Source organism: Hydra viridissima, unplaced genomic scaffold (assembly GCF_058129835.1).
Source record: "Hydra viridissima isolate aposymbiotic clone 2 unplaced genomic scaffold, HvirCarnegie_v1 scaffold_9, whole genome shotgun sequence".
In the NCBI taxonomy this organism is placed as follows: Eukaryota; Metazoa; Cnidaria; class Hydrozoa; order Anthoathecata; family Hydridae; genus Hydra; species Hydra viridissima.
In genome coordinates this window covers 9,315,863-9,340,241 of record NW_028324308.1, presented here as the reverse complement: position 1 = coordinate 9,340,241, position 24,379 = coordinate 9,315,863, and the positions used below count along the sequence as shown (strand labels likewise).

At 30.0% G+C, this 24,379-nt stretch overlaps 5 protein-coding genes across 11 annotated transcripts in view; 2 read left to right on the top strand and 3 right to left on the bottom strand.

The window, feature by feature from the left end:
* Nucleotides 1-685: 685 nt before the first annotated feature.
* LOC149883914 (uncharacterized) overlaps nt 686-24,379 on the bottom strand; it is a 46,187-nt gene continuing 22,493 nt past the window's right edge. Inside the window, exons 6-9 of the mRNA XM_090098662.1 lie at nt 18,766-18,973; nt 12,628-12,854; nt 8,825-9,287; nt 686-2,127 (exon numbers count right to left, since the gene is read on the bottom strand). Of these exons, the coding sequence (XP_089954788.1) occupies nt 733-2,127; nt 8,825-9,287; nt 12,628-12,854; nt 18,766-18,973 (2,293 nt within the window). The 3' untranslated portion in view covers nt 686-732. The remainder of the gene's footprint in view (nt 2,128-8,824; nt 9,288-12,627; nt 12,855-18,765; nt 18,974-24,379) is intronic.
* LOC149883918 (uncharacterized) lies at nt 2,121-3,260 on the bottom strand. The gene has a single exon (XM_090097084.1). It carries the CDS (start codon nt 2,722-2,724, stop codon nt 2,131-2,133), a length of 594 nt encoding a protein of 197 aa, XP_089953210.1. The 5' UTR covers nt 2,725-3,260; the 3' UTR covers nt 2,121-2,130.
* On the top strand, nt 3,088-12,840 carry LOC149883917 (uncharacterized). 6 transcript variants are annotated; one of them, XM_090097087.1, is made up of 5 exons: nt 3,088-3,324; nt 4,098-4,211; nt 7,038-7,161; nt 7,287-7,538; nt 12,599-12,840. In XM_090097087.1, the coding sequence occupies exons 2-5, from the start codon at nt 4,106-4,108 to the stop codon at nt 12,606-12,608; spliced, it is 492 nt and encodes a 163-aa protein (XP_089953213.1). In that variant the 5' UTR covers nt 3,088-3,324; nt 4,098-4,105; the 3' UTR covers nt 12,609-12,840. The 6 variants fall into 6 exon arrangements, with proteins under 6 accessions (XP_089953213.1, XP_089953215.1, XP_089953214.1 ...); XM_090097089.1 differs by lacking the exon at nt 12,599-12,840 and adding an exon at nt 12,530-12,551; XM_090097088.1 differs by lacking the exon at nt 12,599-12,840 and adding an exon at nt 10,092-11,294.
* On the bottom strand, nt 17,087-19,962 carry LOC149883916 (E3 SUMO-protein ligase ZBED1-like). Of its 2 annotated transcripts, none has more exons than XM_090097066.1 (2): nt 19,826-19,962; nt 17,087-19,166 (listed from the first exon to the last, which is right to left on the bottom strand). In XM_090097066.1, the coding sequence occupies exon 2, from the start codon at nt 18,150-18,152 to the stop codon at nt 17,106-17,108; it is 1,047 nt and encodes a 348-aa protein (XP_089953192.1). In that variant the 5' UTR covers nt 18,153-19,166; nt 19,826-19,962; the 3' UTR covers nt 17,087-17,105. The 2 variants fall into 2 exon arrangements, with proteins under 2 accessions (XP_089953192.1, XP_089953193.1); XM_090097067.1 differs by lacking the exon at nt 19,826-19,962 and having other exon boundaries at nt 17,087-18,249; nt 18,301-19,771.
* LOC149883915 (uncharacterized) lies at nt 20,912-23,236 on the top strand. The gene is made up of 2 exons (XM_090097058.1): nt 20,912-21,442; nt 21,520-23,236. Exons 1-2 carry the CDS (start codon nt 21,104-21,106, stop codon nt 23,161-23,163), a joined length of 1,983 nt encoding a protein of 660 aa, XP_089953184.1. The 5' UTR covers nt 20,912-21,103; the 3' UTR covers nt 23,164-23,236.

Below are 24,379 nucleotides of genomic sequence, written 5' to 3'. Positions count from 1 at the left end.
AGTTATATAAATAAAATAAATAAAAAAGTTAAGTTTATTAGCTAAGTAAATAAAAACTTTTTTTATGTATTCTTAAATTATAAACTCTTTAATAGAAAACAATTATTATTATTATTATATATTTTTTATCAAATTATCTAAAATCTATAACAATAGTTTTTATTTAATTTGATTAAAAAAGGCTTTACATTTAAAACATATAAATTATACTCTCCCTCCCTCTCTCTCTCTCTCTCTCTCTCTCTCTCTCTCTCTCTCTCTATATATATATATATATATATATATATAGAGAGAGAGAGAGAGAGAGAGAGACTGTGGCTTAGGAAGGTCAAGAAAATTAAGGGGGCTAAAACAAAAATTAAATGGGCATAAACAGCCAGAATTAAAATTAGAATAAAAAAATGATATTTTGACGACTTGGGGGGCTTTCGCCCTCCTGTTCATACCCCAGTATATAGCTTTTGCCAAATACTAATACTGACATAATCATCCATTTAATTAAAAAAAAATACTATTTTAAACTTGATTCTAATGTTATTGTCGTTTCTAACGTAATAATTCCTTTATTAAAATATTGATAAAACGTTGATAAAAAATTATTTCTTTTCATGGAATAATGCCATGTAAGTTTTTATATTGCTTCTTTTTTATATTAACTTGGGGTAAACACATTTATTGAGAGAAATAAAACCATTAGCAAATTTTTTTTTTAAATTTTTCATTACACAATTGTTATATATCATCTTCAAAGTCATCAACATTTTCTGAAAATGAAGAGTCTTCAATTTCAGATTTGTACACTACATCTGAACTAAAATTAGTCAGCATTTTATTTGAGATAGTGAAATCTTTGCAGCACTTTCCTGAAAAAATTAGTTCTGATCTTATTCTTATAACAGCATCTAACATATTTAGTGAAATTCTATTTCTGGCTTTTGTTTTAGTGGCAGATACAAGAGAGAATATCCTCTCAACTACAGCATTGCTGACAGGTGTTATCAAACAAGTTAAGGCATAGTTTGCAAGGTTTTTAAAAGTATTATGCTGGAGTACACCTAGCCAAAACTGCTCAGTATCAGTTGGAAAGCCACCTACTTTAAATGGTTCTTCTTCTTTCCAATCTACAAATGGAATTTTTCGATACTGTTCTTCTATTAAACCCAAGTCATCAATTACTAGATGTAAAAAGGGCAGTTCAGAAACGTTGGGTCTTGATTCTTTACTTAAAATTATATCTGGATTCAAGTTCGATAAATTTTTATATGTCTCCATTGATGATGGTAGTCTAGATGTTACTTGACTATAAGCTTCATCTAATACACACAGGCATCTTTCTTTTACATTTTTTATTTTGATACAAGAGTCAATGCTATGATTGGACTTTTGTAAAAAAGAATCACATTCTTTTATAAATTTAGCACCAAAGTCAACATTATATATATTCTTTTTGTTACTGCTAAAATCATAAATTCTGTGCTTAAGGCTCATTTGAAACAAATTCATTTGTTTGTAAAGGTCACAGGGATCAGCTTTTGTTTGCTGAAATAAACTATTCATTCTTTCAAATTCCTGAACAACAGGTGTTATAAAGTGAAAAAATAGAAAATTTTCAGTGTCTGACATCAATTCTTTCAAAAGTCTTGCTTTGAATCTGGACCTAAAATTTGAAGGTAATAGTTCAGCACAAATAAAATAGGCTTTAAGCTCTTCCCAATTCATTAAAATGTTAAACATCACTTTTCCATGAGCAAGCCACCTTGTAAATGAAGGTTTTTCAAATGGAAGAGGGGCATATCGAGCTGTCTTAGATTTGGTAGCAGCATTCATTACATTAAATAAGTCCATGTAATTTTCACGTCTCAATGCACTATTATGAAACCAATGGGGTATTTCTGACAATAAAAAAGCAATATTAGAAGGCAATTTAGACACTGCATTTTCAATGCACAATGCTAATGAATGACATATGCACTTAAGTTGGATACAGTTAGGTGAAACATTTTGAATTCTCGTCCAAAAAGAATTATTACATCCTATCATGTTTGATGCACCATCTGTGGCAAATCCTATACAATTAGAAAGACTCTGACCGCACTTTTTAATTTCTTCATCAAGCAAGTGAAATATATTTTACCCCGTAGTTTCATGGACTAGAATTAATCCCAAAAACTTCGTCACAATTTCATTTTTTAAAACACTAAAAAAACGAACTAAAATGCACAAATGTTTATTTGCTGAAATGTCAGTAGATTCATCTATTATTATGGCATATTTTTTGTTTTTAAAGTCTTTAACAACATCATCTTTCAATGAAGGAGAAATAACATTTTTTATCAATCCCATACATTTAGTTCTATGGATTTTTACATGTTCTAGTAAACTTCCACGTCCATAAACAACAAAAACTTCATTCAAGTGGTCAACAGTGTGCACAGCACAGTGGCATGTCATAGTTAAAGCCAAATGAAGTTCTGCTTTTTTAATATCTTCTGATAAATTTATATCGGTAACACTCTCAATTAATGGAGTACTTTGGTTGTGTTTCAAAGAGTTGTTATGTGTGACAAGATTGGTCATTTTAGGCTTAATGATGCAGTGACACCATTTGCAATATGCTCTATGGGTACCATCTTCAACCATTTGAACCCATGAAAACTTTTTCTCCCATATCTTTTTATATCGGCGATTAACATCATAAGAAGTCTTCCACTTTTCTGAAGACATAGCTGATTAAAATTTAGATACTAAAAATAAATAAAATCAAACTGTTGTTCTTGTTTTTTTTTTTACTAGAATTGTTATTACTTCTTTATTTACTTTTACTATTACTTCGTTATTACTTTGTTATAACTTCTAATTTAGAAGCTATAAAAAAACATTAAACATATTCAACTATTTATATTATAATTTTTATACCTTATACCTGCATTAATAAAAATAACATTTTAAAATTTAAAAAAATAACATTATTTTACACTTAATAATTAAGTTATCATAATCAGCCTACTATAATAATCATTTTAAGAAATAAAATAATGGAATAAAAAAACCAAACATAGCTAAATTGCCGATAAGCCGATTATTTTTTGCGGTGGCCAGATTCACGGATTTGGCCACTAAATGGCCAATCTAGCAACCCTGTTTGGTTCTTGAAAGAACCTTCGGGTTCTTAAGATGCTTAAACGGTTTTTCCAAGAACCTTCGGGTTTTTAACAATGCTTTAAAGGTTCTGTGAACAATTTACTCGATCCAAAAATTGCTAAAAGGTTCTTTAAAAAACTCACGTGTTCTTATCCTTATAATTCGGTTATTTTTTCAGCACTTGTAAGTATTTTTTAATTATTATTTTTTCAATCTCTCTTTGCATGGTTCAAATGTATGTGCTAGTCAGCTGATTATAAATTTCATAGCCTACAAAAAATTCTTTGCTTTTTTGAATTTTGTTACGTAATCTAATGGGTACCTGTAAGTACCTATTAGATTACCTAACAAAATAGAATTTCAGGCCGTACTTTGAACTTGTTTTGATCAATTAGATTACTATACTTTAGTATAGTAACCTAAGTGATCAAATAATATATAGTATTATACTATACTAAGTATAGTAACCTAAAAGTTCAGTGTATGGCCTGAATATCTTGTGATCTATTTGGTTATAATCTCTTTTCTGACCTATACTATTTACTATAGTATAGGTCAGAAAAAGATTACCTTATGGTTTAGGTAACCTTATACAAATTATTAGGTAACCTAAAAAAAAAATTACAGAAAAATTTAAATTTATTTCAAATAAGAAAAAGTAATGGAAAATGGAATCTATTGTTCTTATTAAATAGGCTGTTGACTTTTTGTTTATTAGTTATTATTAAAAAAATTTATGTTGCAGAAAAATTAGTATAATATATATATAATTAGTAAAATAAAAAAGTTAGTGTAATATATATATATACATATATATATATATATATATATATATATATATATATATATATATATATATATATAACTCATTTAAAAAATAATTATAATACTCATTTACTGTTTTGTTCATAAATGGCTTCAGCAATATCCATTAAATTTGTTTTTTTCATTCGTAGCAATTTTCATGGCTACTAATGATGTTCCAATACCATTCTTTAACTGGACAGTTAATGACACTTGTAACTATTTGGACACAGTAGACCTAAGTGTTTTGAAACCAAAGTTTGTTGGTTAGTATTTAATAATTATTCTACTGTATTTTTTAGATTAATTTTTGAAATGTTGAGTATTTCAAGTTTCATCTGCTCTTTTTGTCAAGTTAAAAAGTTTATTTTAAGTAAATATTTGACTCACCTTCAGATATGCCACGAAGCTGAAGCTAATTTTACTGTAGCTTGTGGGCTTGATGGTTGTCCCTGTACATATAACACAATAAAAGGTTTAAGACAACACATGTGAATAAAACACAATCAAATATATTATGCTGACAGAAACAAGACAAATGTTGATGAAAGTTTGCATTCATCTGTTAATGAAAACTTAGAATTACTCAATTTTAATTTTGACAATGAACTAGCAAGTTCAACACTCAATCAACCATTTAACAGAGATATTAATGATTTTGTTCTTAAACTGCAAAAACATTTTGCAATGTTTGTGATTGGTTTGGGGCAAAAACATTCTATTCCAACAATTGTTCAGCTTGAAATTAGTAATGAAGTTCATGCATTAATTAATTACTTTTCTTCTAATTATGCGGATTGTCTAAAAAACTACTTGAGTAAAGCTGGTTTTACTCTTGATCCTAATCATGATCTTGCAGAAATATTAGAAAGTGAAGCTTTGTTAGACAAAGCCTTTTCAGTTGTTAGTTCTGAAGCAAAAATTTTGACTTATTGTAAATCAAATTTAGGTTTTGTTGCTCCATTGCAAATTGAAATACAAGCCAGTGATGATAAACAGATAATTAATGATAGAAAAAATGATAATGGAAATAGTTCAACCAGCATTACACAAATTATTGCAGACAAATCACCAACTATTAACAGTACCGGATGCTTAAATAATCAAAAGAAATTTTTTCAATATATTCCTATCTTAGAAGTAATTAAAAAGTTTGTTCAACATAAGGATATTTGGGCTTCTATTCATAGAGCAAATGAGAATGAGGACCAAACTAGTGATTTGCTATGCTCATACGCAGATGGTAACATTTTTCACAAACATGCTGTGATTTGTAAGAAGAAGCATGCATTGCGTATTCATATGTATATAGATGAGTTTGAGGTGTGTAACCCAATTGGATCACACCGCTCCACACATAAGCTTTGTGCATTTTATTTTTTTATAGGTAATTTAGAATATAAGTATCACTCTCAATTAAAGTATATACACCTGTGTCTTTTAGTTAAAGAAAAATATATAAAACAATCAAAAACATATGCAGAAATATTAAAACCTTTAATATCAGACTTGATTGAATTGTGTTTAAATGGCATTGCACTATGTATTGATGGTGAGAATTTACAATTGTATGGTGCACTTGCAACTATATCAGCTGATAACTTGTCAGCTCATGCACTTGCTGGATTTAGATGTGCTTTTAATTCTGGACACATTTGTCGCTATTGTATGTTACGGTATGAAGATAAAGAAAAACTTCTGCAAGAAACTGTTTTAACATTAAGAACTGAAACTCTTCACAAATATCATTTGCAAGGTATCAATGCTGGAATAAGTGGACATGTATATGGAGTTGTCAAGAGATGTCCGTTTTTAGACCTGTCATATTTTAAGTTAACTGAATCATTTCCTCCAGATTTAATGCATGATTTACATGAGGGAATTATTCCTTTGATCCTAAAATTGTTAATAAGTAATTTACATTGTGATGGAATTGTAACTGTTTCTCAGCTTAATTATGAGATTGAAAACTTTAAATTTCTAAAAAATGATAAAAAAAAATAAACCAATTGCTATTCCGTTGACAGTACCAACTGGTACAGGAAATATTGTTGGCAGCGCATCTGAAAAATTTAGTCTTTTTTATTTTTTAACATATTTGATTGGGGATCGAGTTCCTATAAATAATAAGCATTGGAAACTGTATCTATTATTACGTGATATTGTAGATTATTTGATGTGTTACAAAATCTCCAGGACTGTTTTGTCGTACTTGCAGCTGCTTGTAGAATCGTTTGTCCAAACATTTGTTGAAGTATTTCCAGGAAAGCTGACACCAAAATTGCATTTTTTGTTGCATTATCCTCGTTTAATTAAAGATTATGGTCCTCTTCGTTATTTGTGGTGCATGCGCTTTGAAGCAAAGCATCAATATTTCAAAAAACTGGCAGGTGCAGTCAAAAATTTTAGAAACATAGCGTATATCTTAGCAAAACGTCACCAACTTCATCAATGCTGGGAGTTGGAAGCTTCCAACTTCTTGAAGGAAACCACAGAGAGTTCAGGAGAATGTTTAATTTATTTTAATAATCTCCCAGAATGTCATGAAATTTCAGATTTCAGTGATTCAGAGATTTTATGGAAGTGCAATATACTTACCATTGACTCTGTTAAGTATAAGATTCATGATGTTGTGTTGGTTGGAACACTGCATGGAGAAAACATTCCTCTTTTTTTTAGGATTATGTACATTTATAAATTAAGAGAAAGTTGGTTTTTTATCGGAAAAGTACTTATTTGTGAACAGTTTTCTGAGCATTTGCATGCATATTCCGTTAAAGAAGATATAGAACTATCTGTGTGTCAACCATGTAACATTATTGACCCTCAGTTACTAAATTCGTATATTTTAGCTGACGGAAAAATGTATATCTCTTTAAAGTATAAATGTTTCTAAGGTAAAAAGTTGTCTTAAATATTAAACATATTTAATGAAAAATCATTAAATATGTTTTGGAAAAATGTTAATTTTTTATAATGATTTTCATAATTTTAATTATTCTTTATCATTGAAAACTAAATTTTTTTTTGAATTATTAACAATTGGGATTATAAAATACAGTTTGATTTTCTAATAAACTTGATTTTAATAGCTGCTAATATTGACGGAGAAACTCTAGAAGGACTTACAGAATCAATGGTAGGTGAAGTATGCAAAGATGACTTCGGACTAAGAGTAAAACTTTTGAAAGCAATAGCAAAATTAAAAGAGCCAAGGTATTGTAATTTAAACATAAATTCATAATGTATGATTTAATCAAGAATAGGCTCAATCCTTTTTTGTGTTATCTGCACACTGTGTATGATTATTTGTTAATTATAGAATTTTATCAAATTCCTAGTACATCAGATGTTATTGTAAATCTTGGTGTCAACAAACAAAGTGATGGCACCAATGTTGTTGTTGCAGTCAGTAATGACAGGCTGTCATCCTTTGGTAACTGGCCTATCAGGTATCCTCTTCCATCATTTCCGAGACGAGTTCAAGATGCATTAAACAAAGAGGATAAAACAATAATTTGTGCTGCACGCACATGTCTCCGTACACAACTTATACAGTCATTATTTGAGGATATTACCTCAAAATACACATGGTGAGAAAATTATGTTCTAAATATTACTGTTTTATTTTGTGAGAAATATTTGCATTTACTATTGTTGGTAAAGTTTGACTAAACTTGGTGTAACTGAAGTTATTAAAATTACCCGTCTACGGGTACCCGCGGGTATTCGGGTCGGGTATTCGCTCCCTAGTAGCAAAGGCCCACAATTTGCCGACCTCTGATCTATGCCATAGTCACAAGTCTGGAAACAAAGGCCGTTTCCATTGTTCAACCGCTTTATGTTGAAGCTTGTATCAACGACCCGGCGACGGTGCACAAAACGAAAACTTTCACATAATTCTCCTTGTCATTCTAACTGAAAATTGGTTTTTGGATTTAATGTTGAGATCTTTTAAATAATTTTTATATACATAATTTCTCCGATATGTTAAGAAAATTATCTAAGATTTAAAAACCTCTTTAAATAAATAGAATGCTTTATTTAAAGTTTATTTGACATAAATATTTACATATTTTTTGCTGATTCTTATTACTGCATTTTAGCATATATATATATATATATATATATATATATATATATATATATATATATATATATATATATATATATATATCTGTTATTTAAATGGAGAAAAACAACATTTTAATAGTACTTAAAGTTTCGTGCCTTACGGCAATCGTCAGCTATTAATTACAAATTAAAAACGTAAAAAACCGTTTAAAAACGAATCAAATTTACGGTAGAACGAATTCTGGCGTAATAAGTGAAAAGACGCAATCATTTAGTCTTCAGTATCAAAAGAGGATAGAAGGAACTTGTTAGCATGTCGACATTTAGATAATATTTCGCTTCTTTTGTTGAGAAGGTTGTTTTCTTTATACGATAAAATTTCAAACTTCTCGTGAAGGCAAAGGTTACAGGTCTTGGTTTCAGGGTTGGAAGGTTTGCATCGCTTTACAATTCTCCACTTTATTATAGGTGTGATAGCTTTTTCTTTGAATTTCCAAATTTCCTTTGAAAGTTCGGTATCATTCTCATACCTGACCGTATTAAAAGATTTTACATGGTTAGCATATCTTAGCTTAAACGGTGTCTCGCTAATGCCAAAATAAACTTTTTCTTTGAGTTCAAGATTTTCGGAACTCACGATAGCTTTATAAACGATATTGCTTAATAAACATTGATTGTTTAAAGGACACGCAGTTTTGTTGGTACAGTTGCAGGTGTTTTTTGGTATGCTTCTTTGGTCTTGTAAAATTTTGTGATTATGCGAATTAATGATGGATTTTACGTTTCGCATACAGCTATAACTTACCTTGATCGAATTTCTATTGAAAATTTTGTGCAATCTATGCTTTACCGGGAAGTGAAGGTCAAGCAATGCAAGTAAACGGTTTCCTATTTTTGTTTCCACGTTTTGACTGAATGGAGGGTTAAACCATATAATGTTTCGCTTGCGTTTTGTATTTTTAGTCGTGGCAACTTGATGTTGATAATTAAGTTTACATTTATAGCCTGCTTTATTTAAAGCCTCTTCGTAAGGTGGAATAGCACTTTTAAAAATAAGTTCGTTTGATGAAGTTGAAGATAATCTTAATTCAACAGTGCGAGGTAGTCTTTTTATAACACTTGGTGGATGGTTGGAATCACAGTTGACGTAACTCAGTTCGTTATCACATTTCGAGTAAGGTCGAAAAGAATTATCATTAAGATCAAGTGTCACATCGAGATAATTTACGATTTTCATATTGCATTTGATGGAAATAAGAAAATCATTACTTTAAAATATTTTCACGAAATGCTTTTTGATTTTTTCCATCTGCTGGCCGTTTTTGTTTTTAAATATTGCTAGCCCGTCGTCACGATATAGCCCGAAATCTTCACTTTTATAATGTTGCGAAAGTTGAAATAATAGAAAGATTCCTACTAATTCACATACTTCAGCACCATCGTAAGCCCCCATTGTAACATCGAACTGCCCCCCATTTTTCTTAATCCACGTTTCATTGTTGTTAAAAAGTAAAGATTTTCTTGCATGTTTTATTATTGCTTTTTGCTCCGAGTTTATTAGAAGGTGCTGTTCGGCAAAGTTGATTGCAGCGTTGAGAATTTTTTCACTTATTGAAGGATAAAAATCATTAATGTCAAAAATTAGAAATTTGTAGAGATGTTTGTTTTTAATTTTTTTAAACCAGTCTGTAACATTTAAGGTGCTTTGCCATTGGTTTACAAGGAGCTTACTTTTGAGTTCATTGTTGATTTGAGATAAGATAATTTTGCTTATTCTTCCTACCTCGTTTTTTGCTGGATTTAAGAGTCGAACAGTAGGGTTGTTAATAAAGTTTTCTTTGTGGTCTTTCAATGTAATAAAACATCCAGAAGAACCGTTTATTTTGATTTTATTATAAACATCGTGGTTACGCAAAATGTTATTCCCTTCTTTATTTATTTTGTCTTTTATTAAAATATTACATGATTAGTATTAAAAAATAAACATTAATTTTTAAATAAATTATGATTTCATAATTTATTTAAACATAAATTATGTTTCAAATGTTGGAAGGAAAAAACTTTATTTTTAGATACGAAACCCAATTGAACAGCTTTGTTAAAATGCGGCAAAGATTTTAAGATATTCACAGAGAAATTAAAGCAACAATAATCCACTTTGATCAAGAAAATGATGTTTCTAATAAAGAATTAGAAAAGAATTAGAAGATGTAAAATTACATCTCTGGCTACTTTACAGACTGTATCCACAGACTGTCCACAACTGTGATTCCAACCATCCACCAAGTGTTATAAAAAGACTACCTCGCACTGTTGAATTAAGATTATCTTCAACTTCATCAAACGAACTTATTTTTAAAAGTGCTATTCCACCTTACGAAGAGGCTTTAAATAAAGCAGGCTATAAATGTAAACTTAATTATCAACATCAAGTTGCCACGACTAAAAATACAAAACGCAAGCGAAACATTATATGGTTTAACCCTCCATTCAGTCAAAACGTGGAAACAAAAATAGGAAACCGTTTACTTGCATTGCTTGACCTTCACTTCCCGGTAAAGCATAGATTGCACAAAATTTTCAATAGAAATTCGATCAAGGTAAGTTATAGCTGTATGCGAAACGTAAAATCCATCATTAATTCGCATAATCACAAAATTTTACAAGACCAAAGAAGCATACCAAAAAACACCTGCAACTGTACCAACAAAACTGCGTGTCCTTTAAACAATCAATGTTTATTAAGCAATATCGTTTATAAAGCTATCGTGAGTTCCGAAAATCTTGAACTCAAAGAAAAAGTTTATTTTGGCATTAGCGAGACACCGTTTAAGCTAAGATATGCTAACCATGTAAAATCTTTTAATACGGTCAGGTATGAGAATGATACCGAACTTTCAAAGGAAATTTGGAAATTCAAAGAAAAAGCTATCACACCTATAATAAAGTGGAGAATTGTAAAGCGATGCAAACCTTCCAACCCTGAAACCAAGACCTGTAACCTTTGCCTTCACGAGAAGTTTGAAATTTTATCGTATAAAGAAAACAACCTTCTCAACAAAAGAAGCGAAATATTATCTAAATGTCGACATGCTAACAAGTTCCTTCTATCCTCTTTTGATACTGAAGACTAAATGATTGCGTCTTTTCACTTATTACGCCAGAATTCGTTCTACCGTAAATTTGATTCGTTTTTAAACGGTTTTTTACGTTTTTAATTTGTAATTAATAGCTGACGATTGCCGTAAGGCACGAAACTTTAAGTACTATTAAAATGTTGTTTTTCTCCATTTAAATAACAGATATATATATATTGCTCTATTATTATAATATTGAGCACTCTTTTACGCACAAGAGCTTTGTATTATTTTGATATAATACATAACCAATCAATATATATATATATATATATATATATATATATATATATATATATATATATATATATATATATATATATATATATATATATATATATATATATATATATATATATATATATATATATATATATGTACATACATACATACATACATACATACATACATACATACATACATACATACATACATACATACATACATACATACATACATACATACATACATACATACATACATACATACATTCATACATTCATACATACATACATTCATACATACATACATACATACATACATACATACATACATACATACATACATACATACATACATACATACATACATACATACATACATACATACATACATACATACATACATATGTATGTACATACATACATAAATATGTATGTATGTATGTATGTATGTATGTATGTATGTATGTATGTATGTATGTATGTATGTATGTATGTATGTATGTATAACTAGTTATTTAGTATTAAACAGTATAAAAGAGAAAGGTATGCCATGCAAAATAATATTTATAAAAGTTTTATTTTTTAAAGATATATACTGATAAGTTATTAAATATTATTTACTTTTACTTAAAGTATTTTATTTATCAAGTGTTTATCAGTAGTTAATAAGTAGCTATCAAATATTACTAATTATCTTTTCTTACCTTTTCTTATTTTTAAAAGAAAAGCTTATTCAATATTTTTTTTTTTGCTTGGCATATATATTTGTGTATATATACATATGTATATATATTATATAATATATATATGAATTGTAAATATTATATGCGCTATATGTGTTATGGACAGTTTTCCATAAAGTTATTTTCTAGTTCAAATATGACATTGAAGCTTAATGTCATATTTAAATAAGTAAATATGACATGAAAGTTGGAGCCATTTATTACAATCGTATGCTCTTCCTGATGTTAACTTGTTTTGCAGATAATAGTGATAATATAAAAGATATTTTACTATTATAAAATAAATGTAGCTTTTTTATTCTTTATCTTTGAATTGTTAACAAATTTACATTTTTTTCAAATTTAATGCTCTTAGAAATTTATTATAAGTAGTTTTTTTAACAAACCAAAAATACTTTTTTTTTAGATTAATAGCAGTTTTAAAACATTTTAGCTTACACAAGTTTATTGCTGCAGCTAAATTTCTTCTTTTCAGTTCGAAGTGATCTTTTTTTGGAGTCTTACCTTGCAAATTTGTGTTTTTCACAATTAATTTTTGCAAATGAAAATGTTTGAACTCCTACAAACAAACTGATAATCTGCTCAAGCACTTTTGTTTTGATTTTGTTTGTAACAGAATTATTAGCTGATATACAAAGATTGTTAAAATTAGATATAACTGTTATATTTGTAAGAATTTCTTTTGCAAAGTCATTTACAGAAAACACTGATAAATGTTGAAGTTTTTTTTTCTAAATAATAGCTTACATTATACAAGTATATCAATAATTTTAGAATTCACTCTCCATAAACCATCTCTATCATGAGTATTGTATAGTGTCAAATTCTACTTTACATTCTAGAATTAAAGAATACCATTGAATGCTATAAAAAGAATAAGTTTTTTGAATAGTGTAACTTATTGAACAGTTAGTGAATGATATAAGCAGCTAAATATTGTTAACTTCATTTCTGCATCCTTTATAGTCATGGTCGATTTTTTCGCATTTCTCACCATTGAATTTGTTTTTATCGGTAAGGTAGTTTAAAATATCATTTACTACGTCCTGCATTAGAGTATTAGAAAAAGTGAGTTCCTCAAAATAATTAGGCAAATTATCCTACATGAGTCCAAAAAATGCTGAGTAATATTTCTAAGCGTCACCCTTAAACTTTTCAAAAAGACTCTTTAGCTTATGCCACAACTCATCTGCATAATTTGGGGAAAATTGAAAATCTAAAAACATTACATAAATTAGGGAAAAATTGAAAATTGAAGGACTTTAGCTATGCAGTTCTTTGTTTACTTGCGTTACTGTGCACTTTCGGAAGAATGAGAACTAGTAATTTCTTGAACAATAACATAAACAAAGCGCTTTTGTTTGTTTCCAGGCTATATATTCTTGTGACTATGTCTATGCTAAACGATTCAAATTACTTACGGATTGATTTGATCCGAAAATAACGTATCGGAAAAAAGTTCGTTAAAATTTTTTCGGATTATTTTTTCGGATTGCAATCCGATTCGATACTTTCGGATCGGATTGCAATTCGAAAAAATTTTTTCGAATCGGAATCCGAACCGATATTTTTTTTACGGATTTACACGGATTCAGAATAAAAAATGCTTTTGAAATAAGATTCATTTTTATTTATTTATAATATTTAAATATACAAGAAACGAAATAATTTCCTTGTTAAGAAATAAAAAAAAGTCAAAATCACACTAAGGGTGGAATGCAAGAACCGAACTTCAAATTTGAAGTCGAACTTCAAACCTAAAGTGCGACTTGAGCGAATGCACAAAGCGAACTTCAACTCAAGTCAGACTTGAAAACCGCTAAAAATAGACCTTTTTCAAGTCTGACTTCAAACCAGACTTGAGAGAGCAAAAATTCCTTCCGAATGCAAGAACCCAACTTGAAATTTCAAGTCAGACTTCAAATCTCAAGTCTGACTTGAACGGAATGCAAGAAGCGAACTTGAACTGAAGTCAGACTTGAAAAACGAGATATTTTGAATTTTCAAGTCATTTTTTCAAGTCTGCTCCAGACCAATCTTGAAACCAAACTTGAAAAAAAAAACAGATCGCCATTATCATTTTGCTGATGCGTAACAAAACTTTACTATTACTATATAACTTATTACAACCTTTGCAAGTATGAAAATGAGTTTTTAACAAGCAAAAGTAGTTACTTGGGCATATTCACCTAATTAATTTAGAAGGTTACATTGTGAAAGTATATTTTTAAATGAATTCATTACAGAAAACTGAATATTAACATTGCGAAAACGTGTGTCTTTTAAAACATCCTGTAACTCGTATGTAATGATTCAACATGTCATATTTTGATGCCATTAGAAATGTTTATTAGCTTTTTGAAATGTCGAACATCCTAGCATTATAAAAGGCTGTTGATTAAGGCACATTTTTGTGATACAGTATAAAAGTAAATTCCATTTAGTAATAAATAGTTGCAGTTATACAAAGAGGTGATACGTGTAAAAGGAGTAAAAGAGAGTTCATGAGAAGTAGTTACAATTACATGAAGTATTAAAAAAACTTTTTTTTAAATGTTCAAAAATGAATCGGTATGAGCTGAAATTTAGAAGAAGAAGAAGAAAAAATAAGCCAAGTCACATACCAAGGTTTATTATTGACAGAGCTAATCCTTTAGAAGTTTACCACGGTATAGAATTTAAAAGGTGCTACAGATTTTCCAATAAAAACCTTTTTAATATTAGCTTATGACATTATTAACAACAATGTTAACAATCGAGGGTGCCCTCTTTCAACTGTACAACAACTGGCTATTGCATTTCGGTTTTATGCTACTGGTTCATTCCAAGTGAGTAGATATTCAAGAAACGGTATCAGAAAATGGCACCTTCTTATTGTAGATTTTACATTACGTTTTTAAATAACAACATTTTATACCAACAAATGATAATATACTTAAGTAACAATAAATAAACTCTCTTAGAGAATAACAGGAGATTTGGAAGAGCTGAAACTCAACTGTTTGTCCAGTGGTTTAGAACATTTCAATTCAAATGGCTAACAAAAGATATCAGTACATAAAGTTTCCAACAGAAGCTGATTCTTTGATAATTCAGCAAAAGTGATTATAAGTTTTCATGGATATCTGATTTTGCTATTTCATACAAACTTCAAACTTTTCTTAGATAAAGAAAATATTTATATTTATCAACCATTATTTAGATTTTACCAAATTCAAAAAATCCCTTTTTTTACCGAAACAAAAAGGGATTTTTTTTTGAATGTTGTTCATGTTGATTCTGGCTATCAGGTGATTCTGGCTATCCTTATAAACAATATTTAATGACACCTTTTTCTAACCCAAAAATGAAAATGAAATCAGATACAATTACAACTTGAGAAGTACACACATGTTGAATGTTGTTGTTGAATATTGTTTTGGTATATCAAAAAAAAACAATACCCTTGTCTTAACATTCCCTTAGGAACAAAACTGCAAAATTCCATAGCTATAATAATATCCTGTTTTGTGCTTCACAACATTGCCCTTCTACAAAATGATTATTGTGGAGGCAATGAAATACAAAATAGCAATGAAGAATGTGGTGCTAAAGCATTCACTAAAGATATTTTTGCAGAAACAAAGCAAAAGTCAAATTTCAGACTTATTTTTTTAAAAAAAAAATTGTGTCTGATAATGGATAAAGGGTGTAATAACAAAAACATTATTTTCAAATATTTATACTACATATTATTTCAAAAGAATTACATTTTATATTTCAAAATAGTATTGTATATGAAAAAAACAATTTCACTAAAAAATAAAGTGATAAATTAAAACATTCCAAAAGCAATTTGGATCTGATATTGTTAGAAAAAAATAATCCTCACATAGAATAATTCTGTTGTGTTGCTTTTTTAAAACTTTGTGAAAATTTTAACTGTGAAAATTTTCACAAAGTTTTGTTTGTATTGTTGCTTTTTCTGGAGAGAGTTTTTTTTTTATATCATCTATTTCTATTTGTTTTTGCATTAGTTCTTTATCAAGATCATGAATTTCATTATATTGCTTTTTTGTATTTTTTTTTATTAAGAGATTTTTGTTTAACGTTAAACTTTGTTCTTTTTCATGTGTTAATGAGCAAGATGCTATCAATGGTTTTTAAAAGTTTTCTTTTCTGTTTCTATAAGTGGCCCAAAAATTTCAGAAGACCTGTCTCCATATGTGATCTCTATTGACTTACATATGTAAATGGTATACTTACATATGTAAATGGTATATATATGTGTAGGTATATATATATATATATATATATATATATATATATATATATGTATATATATACACACACACATAGTATTATGTAGTATTAGTATTGAGAAAACTAATTTTGTTTAAAGTAATTTTCTCAGTATTTTTAAAAAAAAAACCCATTATTTTCGTTAAAGTATTAGTAAATAGATAAATAAAAATACATTGTAGTATAGTATCATCCCCAAAAAGCGTCAAAATAAGATTCCGCATTTTCTAGAACATTTCCATGTATTTTAATTCAAATGGAATCTGTTAAAATGGAGAAATCAAGAGAAATTGTCTTGATCACTTAAGTGGTACATATGACCAACCGTTGTTTACCAACAACTTAGGATTTGGAACTGAAAGTGCCAAGATGAATTTATTTTTCTGATGAAAAATACATAGCAAGAACTTTTTTTTTTTTACTGTTATAAACTTTTTATTTAATCGTATACTATACAAATATCATTACACGGAATTTGTTTCAGTAAAAGGTTTTTCCCGTAAAAAAAATCCATTACCGCTATTGGTTGCGAAGTGCATTTTTCGATAAACGCCCTAAATTCAACGCCTCGACTATTTTTCAAGTTCCACTTTCTCAAGCACGAGCTTGAAATTTTCAAGTCTCGTTTACGCATTCGCTCAAGTCAATTTTTCAAGTCTGACTTGACAAAGTCGAACTTGAGATTTCAAGTCGAACTTGACTCAAGTTCGGTTCTTGCATTCCACCCTAAAAGTTAATCTTTTTCTAAATTCATTTCCTGGCCACACAGTGTCTTGAAATTTGCTGAGTTGCTTAGTTTTTTCTTTCATATATACCAACATCTCAACCTTTGAGATTGAAAGATTGGTTCTTCTAGAGCTGTATATATTCCCTGCTGTTAAGAAAACTCTTTCAGATGTTGATGATGCAGCAAGTATACAGAGGTTTTTTCTGGCCAGCCTTGACATTATTGGGTAAATATACTGGTTTTGTTTCCAGAATTCCAGTACATTTGTAATTGCTGGAACTGGTTTTGAATTCAAATACCTCTCAGTTTCAGCAGAAATGACTTTCTTGGTGCTTGTTTCACCTCCAGGATTAATGTAACTTGCACCAAACACTTTCTTCCTCAGTTGTTCAGTGAAATCAAAGTTGTCATCATCTTCATCATCCAACATTGAAGGGGAAGGAGTGCTTTGGCTAGCCAAAATTTCTTTTTTTGACAGTTCTTCCATAGCTTTCTTTACTGCAGTTTTGACTACTTCAAGTTTTTCCCCCTCATCCATAAAGCACATGCCCTTGCTGTTAGGATCTAAAAAATGAACTATAGAGAATTCAATTTTCATCAACTCCCCTTCGAATCTTTTGTTTAGATCTTCATTGAAGTAGTGAGCAAGTTCTGATGACACCTCGGTTTTTGGCTTGATCATCTCCCTTGCTAATCTTCCTCTGATGTTGTATAGGCAATTAATAACGGAACAGATGCTAACATTCTTTTCGCTGCTGCATTTCTCAGAGAATTCTGAGAAGCCTCTCAGAAGCCGGATGACAGATTGAATAGATTCCACTTCATCATCTGTTGGTAAAAGATCTGTCAACTTACAACCTCCAGAAACAGTAGGGTTCGGATTCTTTAAAGAATGCATCGCCGGAAGAAGATCCACCACAGACTCCATTTGATGGAGGTCAGAGTTCCATCTTGTGGGGCATCTCTGTACAAACTTCGTTCTGGAGTTATTTAAGGCTTTGGCAGCATTAACTAAAGTCATAGCTTTTTAAGAGGACTGGTTGAAGTGACCTACTAATTTTGTTATTTTGTGGTTGAGAATGGGCCATTTTGGACATCTAATATCATCGACAGCACCACTGACAACTAGATTTAGACGGTGGTCGACACACCAAATTGCACCCTAACACCTACTTGGACATTAGCTGCACCGTCGACTGTTATCCAGGATTTGACTCCAAAATCAAGTTCAAGTTTGTTGATAGATTCATTGAGCTTCTTGGCAATATTGTCGCCAGTATGTTGTTCGGGGAAGTAGGACATTTCCACCAAGAAGCGCTTTAATTGGAACTTTGAATCTATATAGTGGAGTGTAAGGCTCATGAAAGACAAATTGGTGTGATCAGTGGTCCACACGTCGGATGTAACGGCCACTCCATCAAGATTTCACTTGTCTGTATTGAAAATGTTTTTTACTTGTTCCTTGATGAATTTAAAAAGGAGAGGAATGTATTTTGTAGATATATTCTTTGCTGTAATGGCTCTGAATTGACCGTTGGTTGCAGTTTTCATCATCCGGGTGAATGCGTTTCTACAATAGAAAATGGTTGAGTGTCCTCAATCACCCATTTAGTAATGTCAACAACAGTTCTTACTTGATTGATGTCAGTAACTTCCCATTCAGGTTTGGTAGCCTGTTTTCTGTCTTGCCGTGTCTGTGTGTTGGAAGTGCCACAAGTTCCACTTGGTCGAGGCTGTGGCAATTCTGGTGTATCTTTTTGTATCTGTGGACATCTCCTCTGTTTTCCTCTTTCTTGTGTTTGTTCAAAATCTGAGTCTTCAGAGGCAAACTCATCAAAATGTCTGGTATTGTTGATTTTTGCTTGTCTTTCCTTTCTAATTGTTTATATAAATTCAAGTGGACTCTTTTCAAATGGTTCCTTAAAGGACTTGTGGTGCTTTTATTGATTAAGTATATTTTGCCACAGGCCTTGCATTTTGCCTTGTTTTCCTCCACATTGTTGAAGAATTCCCAAATATTAGATAGCTAAGGCATCTGAAAAGAAAAAAAAGTGAAATAAAAAAAAAAGAAACGAATCGGATTAAGTTTGCCATATCGGATCGGACTAATATTTCGGATTATTTATTGAAATTAAAATCCACAAAAACGGATCAGATTATTAATAAGGATTACTTTTCGGATTAAAAATTCGAAAACACGGATCAAATCACATTTTCGGTTTACAGACTTTTTATTGAAATATTTTTCTCAATATTTCCTTAATATTTGCCTTAATTAAACGTGATTGTTTTTGATGCATACAAACAGTTTCCGAAAAAGAACTAACTATTTATTAAGTTATTTGAAAATTTTCCTTAATATTCGTCTTAACAATAAATGATATTTTAGAGGCATGCATAAAGTTTTCAATAAAAGAACTAATTATTTGCCTTAATTATTGAAATGAACGTAACAATTTTTTTAAACTAGTTTTTATCTCTATTTCTATTTTTATTTCTGTTAACATTTAAGTAGAAGAAATATAACAATATAAATTTTATCGGACCAATCCACTAATTGAAGCAATCCGCAATGCGAAATAATTCGCAAAGGAATTCGATCCACAAAAAACAAACAAACAAACAAAAAAAACACAAAAATTCAGTTTGAAATATTCTTAACTTTTAAATCAAAATAATATAACAATGGCTGACCGTAATAAATGTAGGTGAAGAATAGTAGACTTGATCTGTTGAACGAATTGTTGTAGGTTAAGATTTCCAAATAGGACTGATTGTAAATAAAAAAGAAATCCACTATTAATAGGACGCGCACATAAAAAAAATGTAATTTTTTTTGACCACACCATTTATTGGTGACGCGAACGGAACACGATTCGTATAATTCGCTAAGCGAATTAAAGTTAAATTGATTCATAAAAACTTTTCGGATTAATAATTCCGAACAGCAAAGAGAATCCGTAAAAAAAAAAATCCGCTAATGGTTCGTAAAAATTTTTCGGATTAATAATCCGAACAGCGAAGTGAATCCGCAAAAAAAAAAAAAAATTCGCTAGTGGTTCGTAAATTAGTTTCAGAATTATTAATCCGAAAAACTTTTACGAACTTACTGTTTTAATCCGCAAAATTAGTCGGATTGGCTTTTTGCGGATTTTACGAACCGAATCGGCGCACAGTGAGTCAAAATCCATAAAAAACGGCAAAAAACCCCCCATAAAAAAAGTATTGCTGGAAATTAATTAATTTAATTATAATGTTACTAAATACCACTAAAAGTCAATAGTTAACTTTTTTTGTGAACAATTTTCAAGATTTCACCAACTTATACGCCTTTTTCCTAGACTTATTTTATTTTATTTATCGGAAAACTCGTTCAAAAAAATCTAGCTTTTGTGTCACTCTTTTAAGATTGACATGGGTAAAAATAGTTCAAAATTTAATTTGAAGTCATATGTTTAAGATGTTTGGCAACTACTAACAACATTTTTGACAATAAATTTTGTTTTTAGTTTTTCATTACTGAGATCTCAAAAATGTGTCATAAATTGATTTTTTTAAATTAGTTTAATTATGAGTTTAGTTTAAAAACTAAACGATTCCACTAGATTCCATGGTAGTTTTAATATTTTCCCATTAATAGGTATATATGAAAGCAGAAAAAATAAAAATCATTTGCCCATACTTGCCCCAATTAAAATAAGACCTTTCAAATACTTCGGTTTTTTTGTGTTTTTTTTTTCGTTTTTAATTAAAACTTGCCGTATAAAGTAGCGAATATTAGTTCATTGCTTTCATTCATTACACAAATTATACATTTAGTTCCTATTAGTAAAAAAACTCATGCTCATGCAGATGGTGCTAATTATCAAACCTCAAAAACCAATATATGCAACGTTTGATGGCATAGTGCATGTTTTAAAATTAAAACTTGTGTATAAAATAACTTAAAATAGTTCATTGCTTACATTCAGCATGAAAAGAATATATTTAGTTCCTATAATTCAAGAGTTAGGAATTAATCATGATAACTTACTCGAGGCTCTTCTACGTGAGTTTTGTAGACTGGAGGGTCTATACTATGAAAGTATTGAAAAACCTGAAATGATAAATCTAAAGAAAACTCTAATAATATTTAAATGTAAATTCCGATCAAAGTTGCGGAAGTATGCAAGAACCTTCTCTAGACTTTTAGAACACGAGCGAACTTGGTTGAACAAAGATATTACTGTTAACAAAAAAAATGTTGCATCAGGTTCAGGTAGAAAGTGCAAGAACTGGGAAGTTTTAGGTGATAGAAGCAGAAGATCTAAGGTATTAATAAATAAATTAAATTCAACCCAGTTAAAAAAAATAGTTTACAAGCTTAAATATTAAATATCTTGTTTAAGGTTGCCAAATTGGCTGAACATCCTGCTGAAGCATTGGCATTAGCTTCAATAAAAAAAGCCACTAGAGATCCTAGCAAAAAAGACTTCGTTGATCTTGTGAAAAGTGCTACAAACTCTGAAAAAGATAAAATCAAAAAGATAAATTTTCCGATAAAAATGAAAACCGAAGATGCCTTGAGCTTAAAAATTCAGTGTGACCTTTCTGATGAACAGTATCAAATTATTAGAAATTCATCGATAATGCATAATGCAGATATTTATCCTTCACTTCATGAAATTAAGAATGAGAGACACAAATGTTATCCTGAGGGTTTAATTGTGACAGAAACATCTGCTTCAACTTCTCTACAGGGTATGTTTAATCATACTCTGACAAATATATTAACTTTTACGGAATGCCAAGACTCTATGAGAATGTTTGCTGATATTGGGGGGAGGTTTAAAGGTCTACTTCATTTTAAAGGTGGTTTTGATGGTGCCTCCAGTCAAAGTGTCTATAAACAAAAATACACTGATACAAATATTGGTGAAGCCCAAGTTAATGAACAAAGTCTTTTCCAGACAGCTGTTGTTCCACTTAAATTAACCATCATGAACAAAAATGTATGGTTAAATAAAAAGCCCTCTAGTACACATTACTGTAGACCCCTCCATCTCCAATATCAAAAAGAAACGGAAGAATTGATAAGAAATGAATATGAACTTTTAAAAGCAGAAATAAATAGACTAGTCAAGTTTGAAGTAAAGTTAGAAGTGGAGGAAGGCAAACCGGATACGACTATCACATTTAAGTTCAAACTAGATTTAACCATGTTTGATGGTAAAGTGGTTAATGCCCTCACTAACACTCTGTCCTCGCAATCATGTAATGTTTGCGGAGCTAAGCCCAGTGAACTTAATAACCCAGCATTGATCAGATCTAAACCAATCAATGAAAAAGCTTTATCTTTGGGTCTTTCTACTCTGCATTGCTGGCTCAGATGTTTTCAATATATTTTACATTTAGGATATAAATTAGACATTAAAAAATACTTTGCCAAATCCCCTGCTGAAAAAGCATTAGTAAAGAGTAAAAAAACGAACATTCAACTGAGGTTTAGAGAAGAGCTAAGTCTTATAGTTGATATGCCCAAACAGAGTTTTGGCAACACTAACGATGGAAACACTGCCAGAAGAGCATTTGAAAATGCTGAAACTTTCGCTGATATAACGGGAGTGGCAGTAGATGTAATTATTAGATTGAGGACAATCCTAATAGCAGTATGCTCCTGTTATGAGTTGAACTCTGAAAGTTTTGGCCAGTATTGCTATGAAACTACAGCTCTTATACTCAAAAACTATTGCTGGTATGTGATTCCCCCAACTGTTCATAAACTCTTGGAACATGGTGTGCAGATATCTGAGGCATTAGAACTGCCAATTGGTTACTTCTCTGAAGAGTCACAAGAGGCTCTAAATAAAGAAATTCGCAAAGCTAGATTAAACCATACAGCCAAGATATCTAGAAAGAATGTTATGAAAAACCAGTACCAATACTTGTTGATTAGAAGTGATCCTGTAATATCAAACACTTGTTTTAAAAAATACAAGGTTGAAAATGGAAAAACACTTACCCCTGAAGTTTTATCTTTGTTAATGCTGTAATAATGAAATAAAGCCTTTTTATAAGTATAAGGTTTTCTTTTTTTATTTTCTTGAAAGAAAAATTAGATAAATATTTATTTTGTTTTTAATATATTTTAATATTATATAATATTAAAATATTTTTCGAACCAGTTTTTCTTTTTAATTAATAAATGTTTTGGTTTGAGGAATTTAATTTTTTTAAATTAAGTCAGTCATTATGCGCGTAAAAGTCTCTAACGCGTATACGCGTAAGTAGTACGAGCCATAGGCACAAGAAATATTTAGATTAAAAAATGTGGTATTCTTTTATATGGTATTTTGGATCAAGGAAATCGATTTTTTTATTTAGGTTATATTTAACGCGCATAAAAGACAGTTACACGCGTATGCGCGCGCCTTACGCGTCTAAGGTACGCGTAAAAATTATTTTTAATGGAAAATTAAAATTTTTTTTGACCCAAAATATAATTATATATGATAGTTATATAATTTCTGCCGTTTTTTCACCTTTCTGACTCACTGTGCGGCTGTGCCTAATAAATAGTAACAGTAAAGATAAAAATGCTAAGCTGTAACAGACCGCTTAGAGTCAGTGGGCCTCTAAGTAATTGCCTCAGAAAGGGCAGTTGTTTAAGGGGCCAATTACTTCAGTCAGTACTGAAGATTAACCCGGTATTAACAATAGGGTACCGTTTCATAATAAGAAACTTTTAATAGTTACGAAGAACTTTTTCGACTCTCAAAAAAAAAAAACGTTAATGGTTTTAAATACAATCCAACACAAGACATAAAGACTTATAATATCGAGAAATAGTAGAAACTCGTTCCGTTGTGCCAAGGTTTTTTTTTTTTTTTTTTTTTAAAAAAAAAAAAAAAAAAGTTTGATTCAAGCAAAGATACCATCTAGAGCTTTTAGAAAAGTTATACGAGCCTCTATTTTCTAAGTTCCTACGTTACACTTCGCGACACCTTTTATTTTTCCTAACAAATAACTATTTTTTGCTAACTTATGATGTCGAGAAATGTACATTTATTTATCTGATATTTCGGTTTAGTCGTCAGGACATGACCACTGAATGTTTTTAAATTTTTGCATTTGAGACTCGCCAAGATTATTTAACAATAGTTTATTATTCCTTCTGTGATTTAGTGCCTGCCGTAATTCCTTTTTTTTTGTTTATTGTTCATACGGGTTTCGTTCTTACTCTACAAGACAATTCTACAAGACACTCTA

Bases quoted from the DNA above. Each gene is read 5' to 3' on its own strand.
- LOC149883918 (XM_090097084.1), bottom strand. From the start codon at position 2,724: ATGTCTTCAGAAAAGTGGAAGACTTCTTATGATGTTAATCGCCGATAT.
- LOC149883917 (XM_090097085.1), top strand. From the start codon at position 4,106: ATGGCTACTAATGATGTTCCAATACCATTCTTTAACTGGACAGTTAAT. The intron at 4,212-7,037 runs GTTAGTATTTAA...TGATTTTAATAG, and splicing joins TTTGAAACCAAAGTTTGTTG to CTGCTAATATTGACGGAGAA. The intron at 7,539-7,698 runs GTGAGAAAATTA...TTCGCTCCCTAG, and splicing joins ATTACCTCAAAATACACATG to TAGCAAAGGCCCACAATTTG.
- LOC149883916 (XM_090097066.1), bottom strand. From the start codon at position 18,152: ATGACTTTAGTTAATGCTGCCAAAGCCTTAAATAACTCCAGAACGAAG.
- LOC149883915 (XM_090097058.1), top strand. From the start codon at position 21,104: ATGAAAAGAATATATTTAGTTCCTATAATTCAAGAGTTAGGAATTAAT. The intron at 21,443-21,519 runs GTATTAATAAAT...ATCTTGTTTAAG, and splicing joins ATAGAAGCAGAAGATCTAAG to GTTGCCAAATTGGCTGAACA.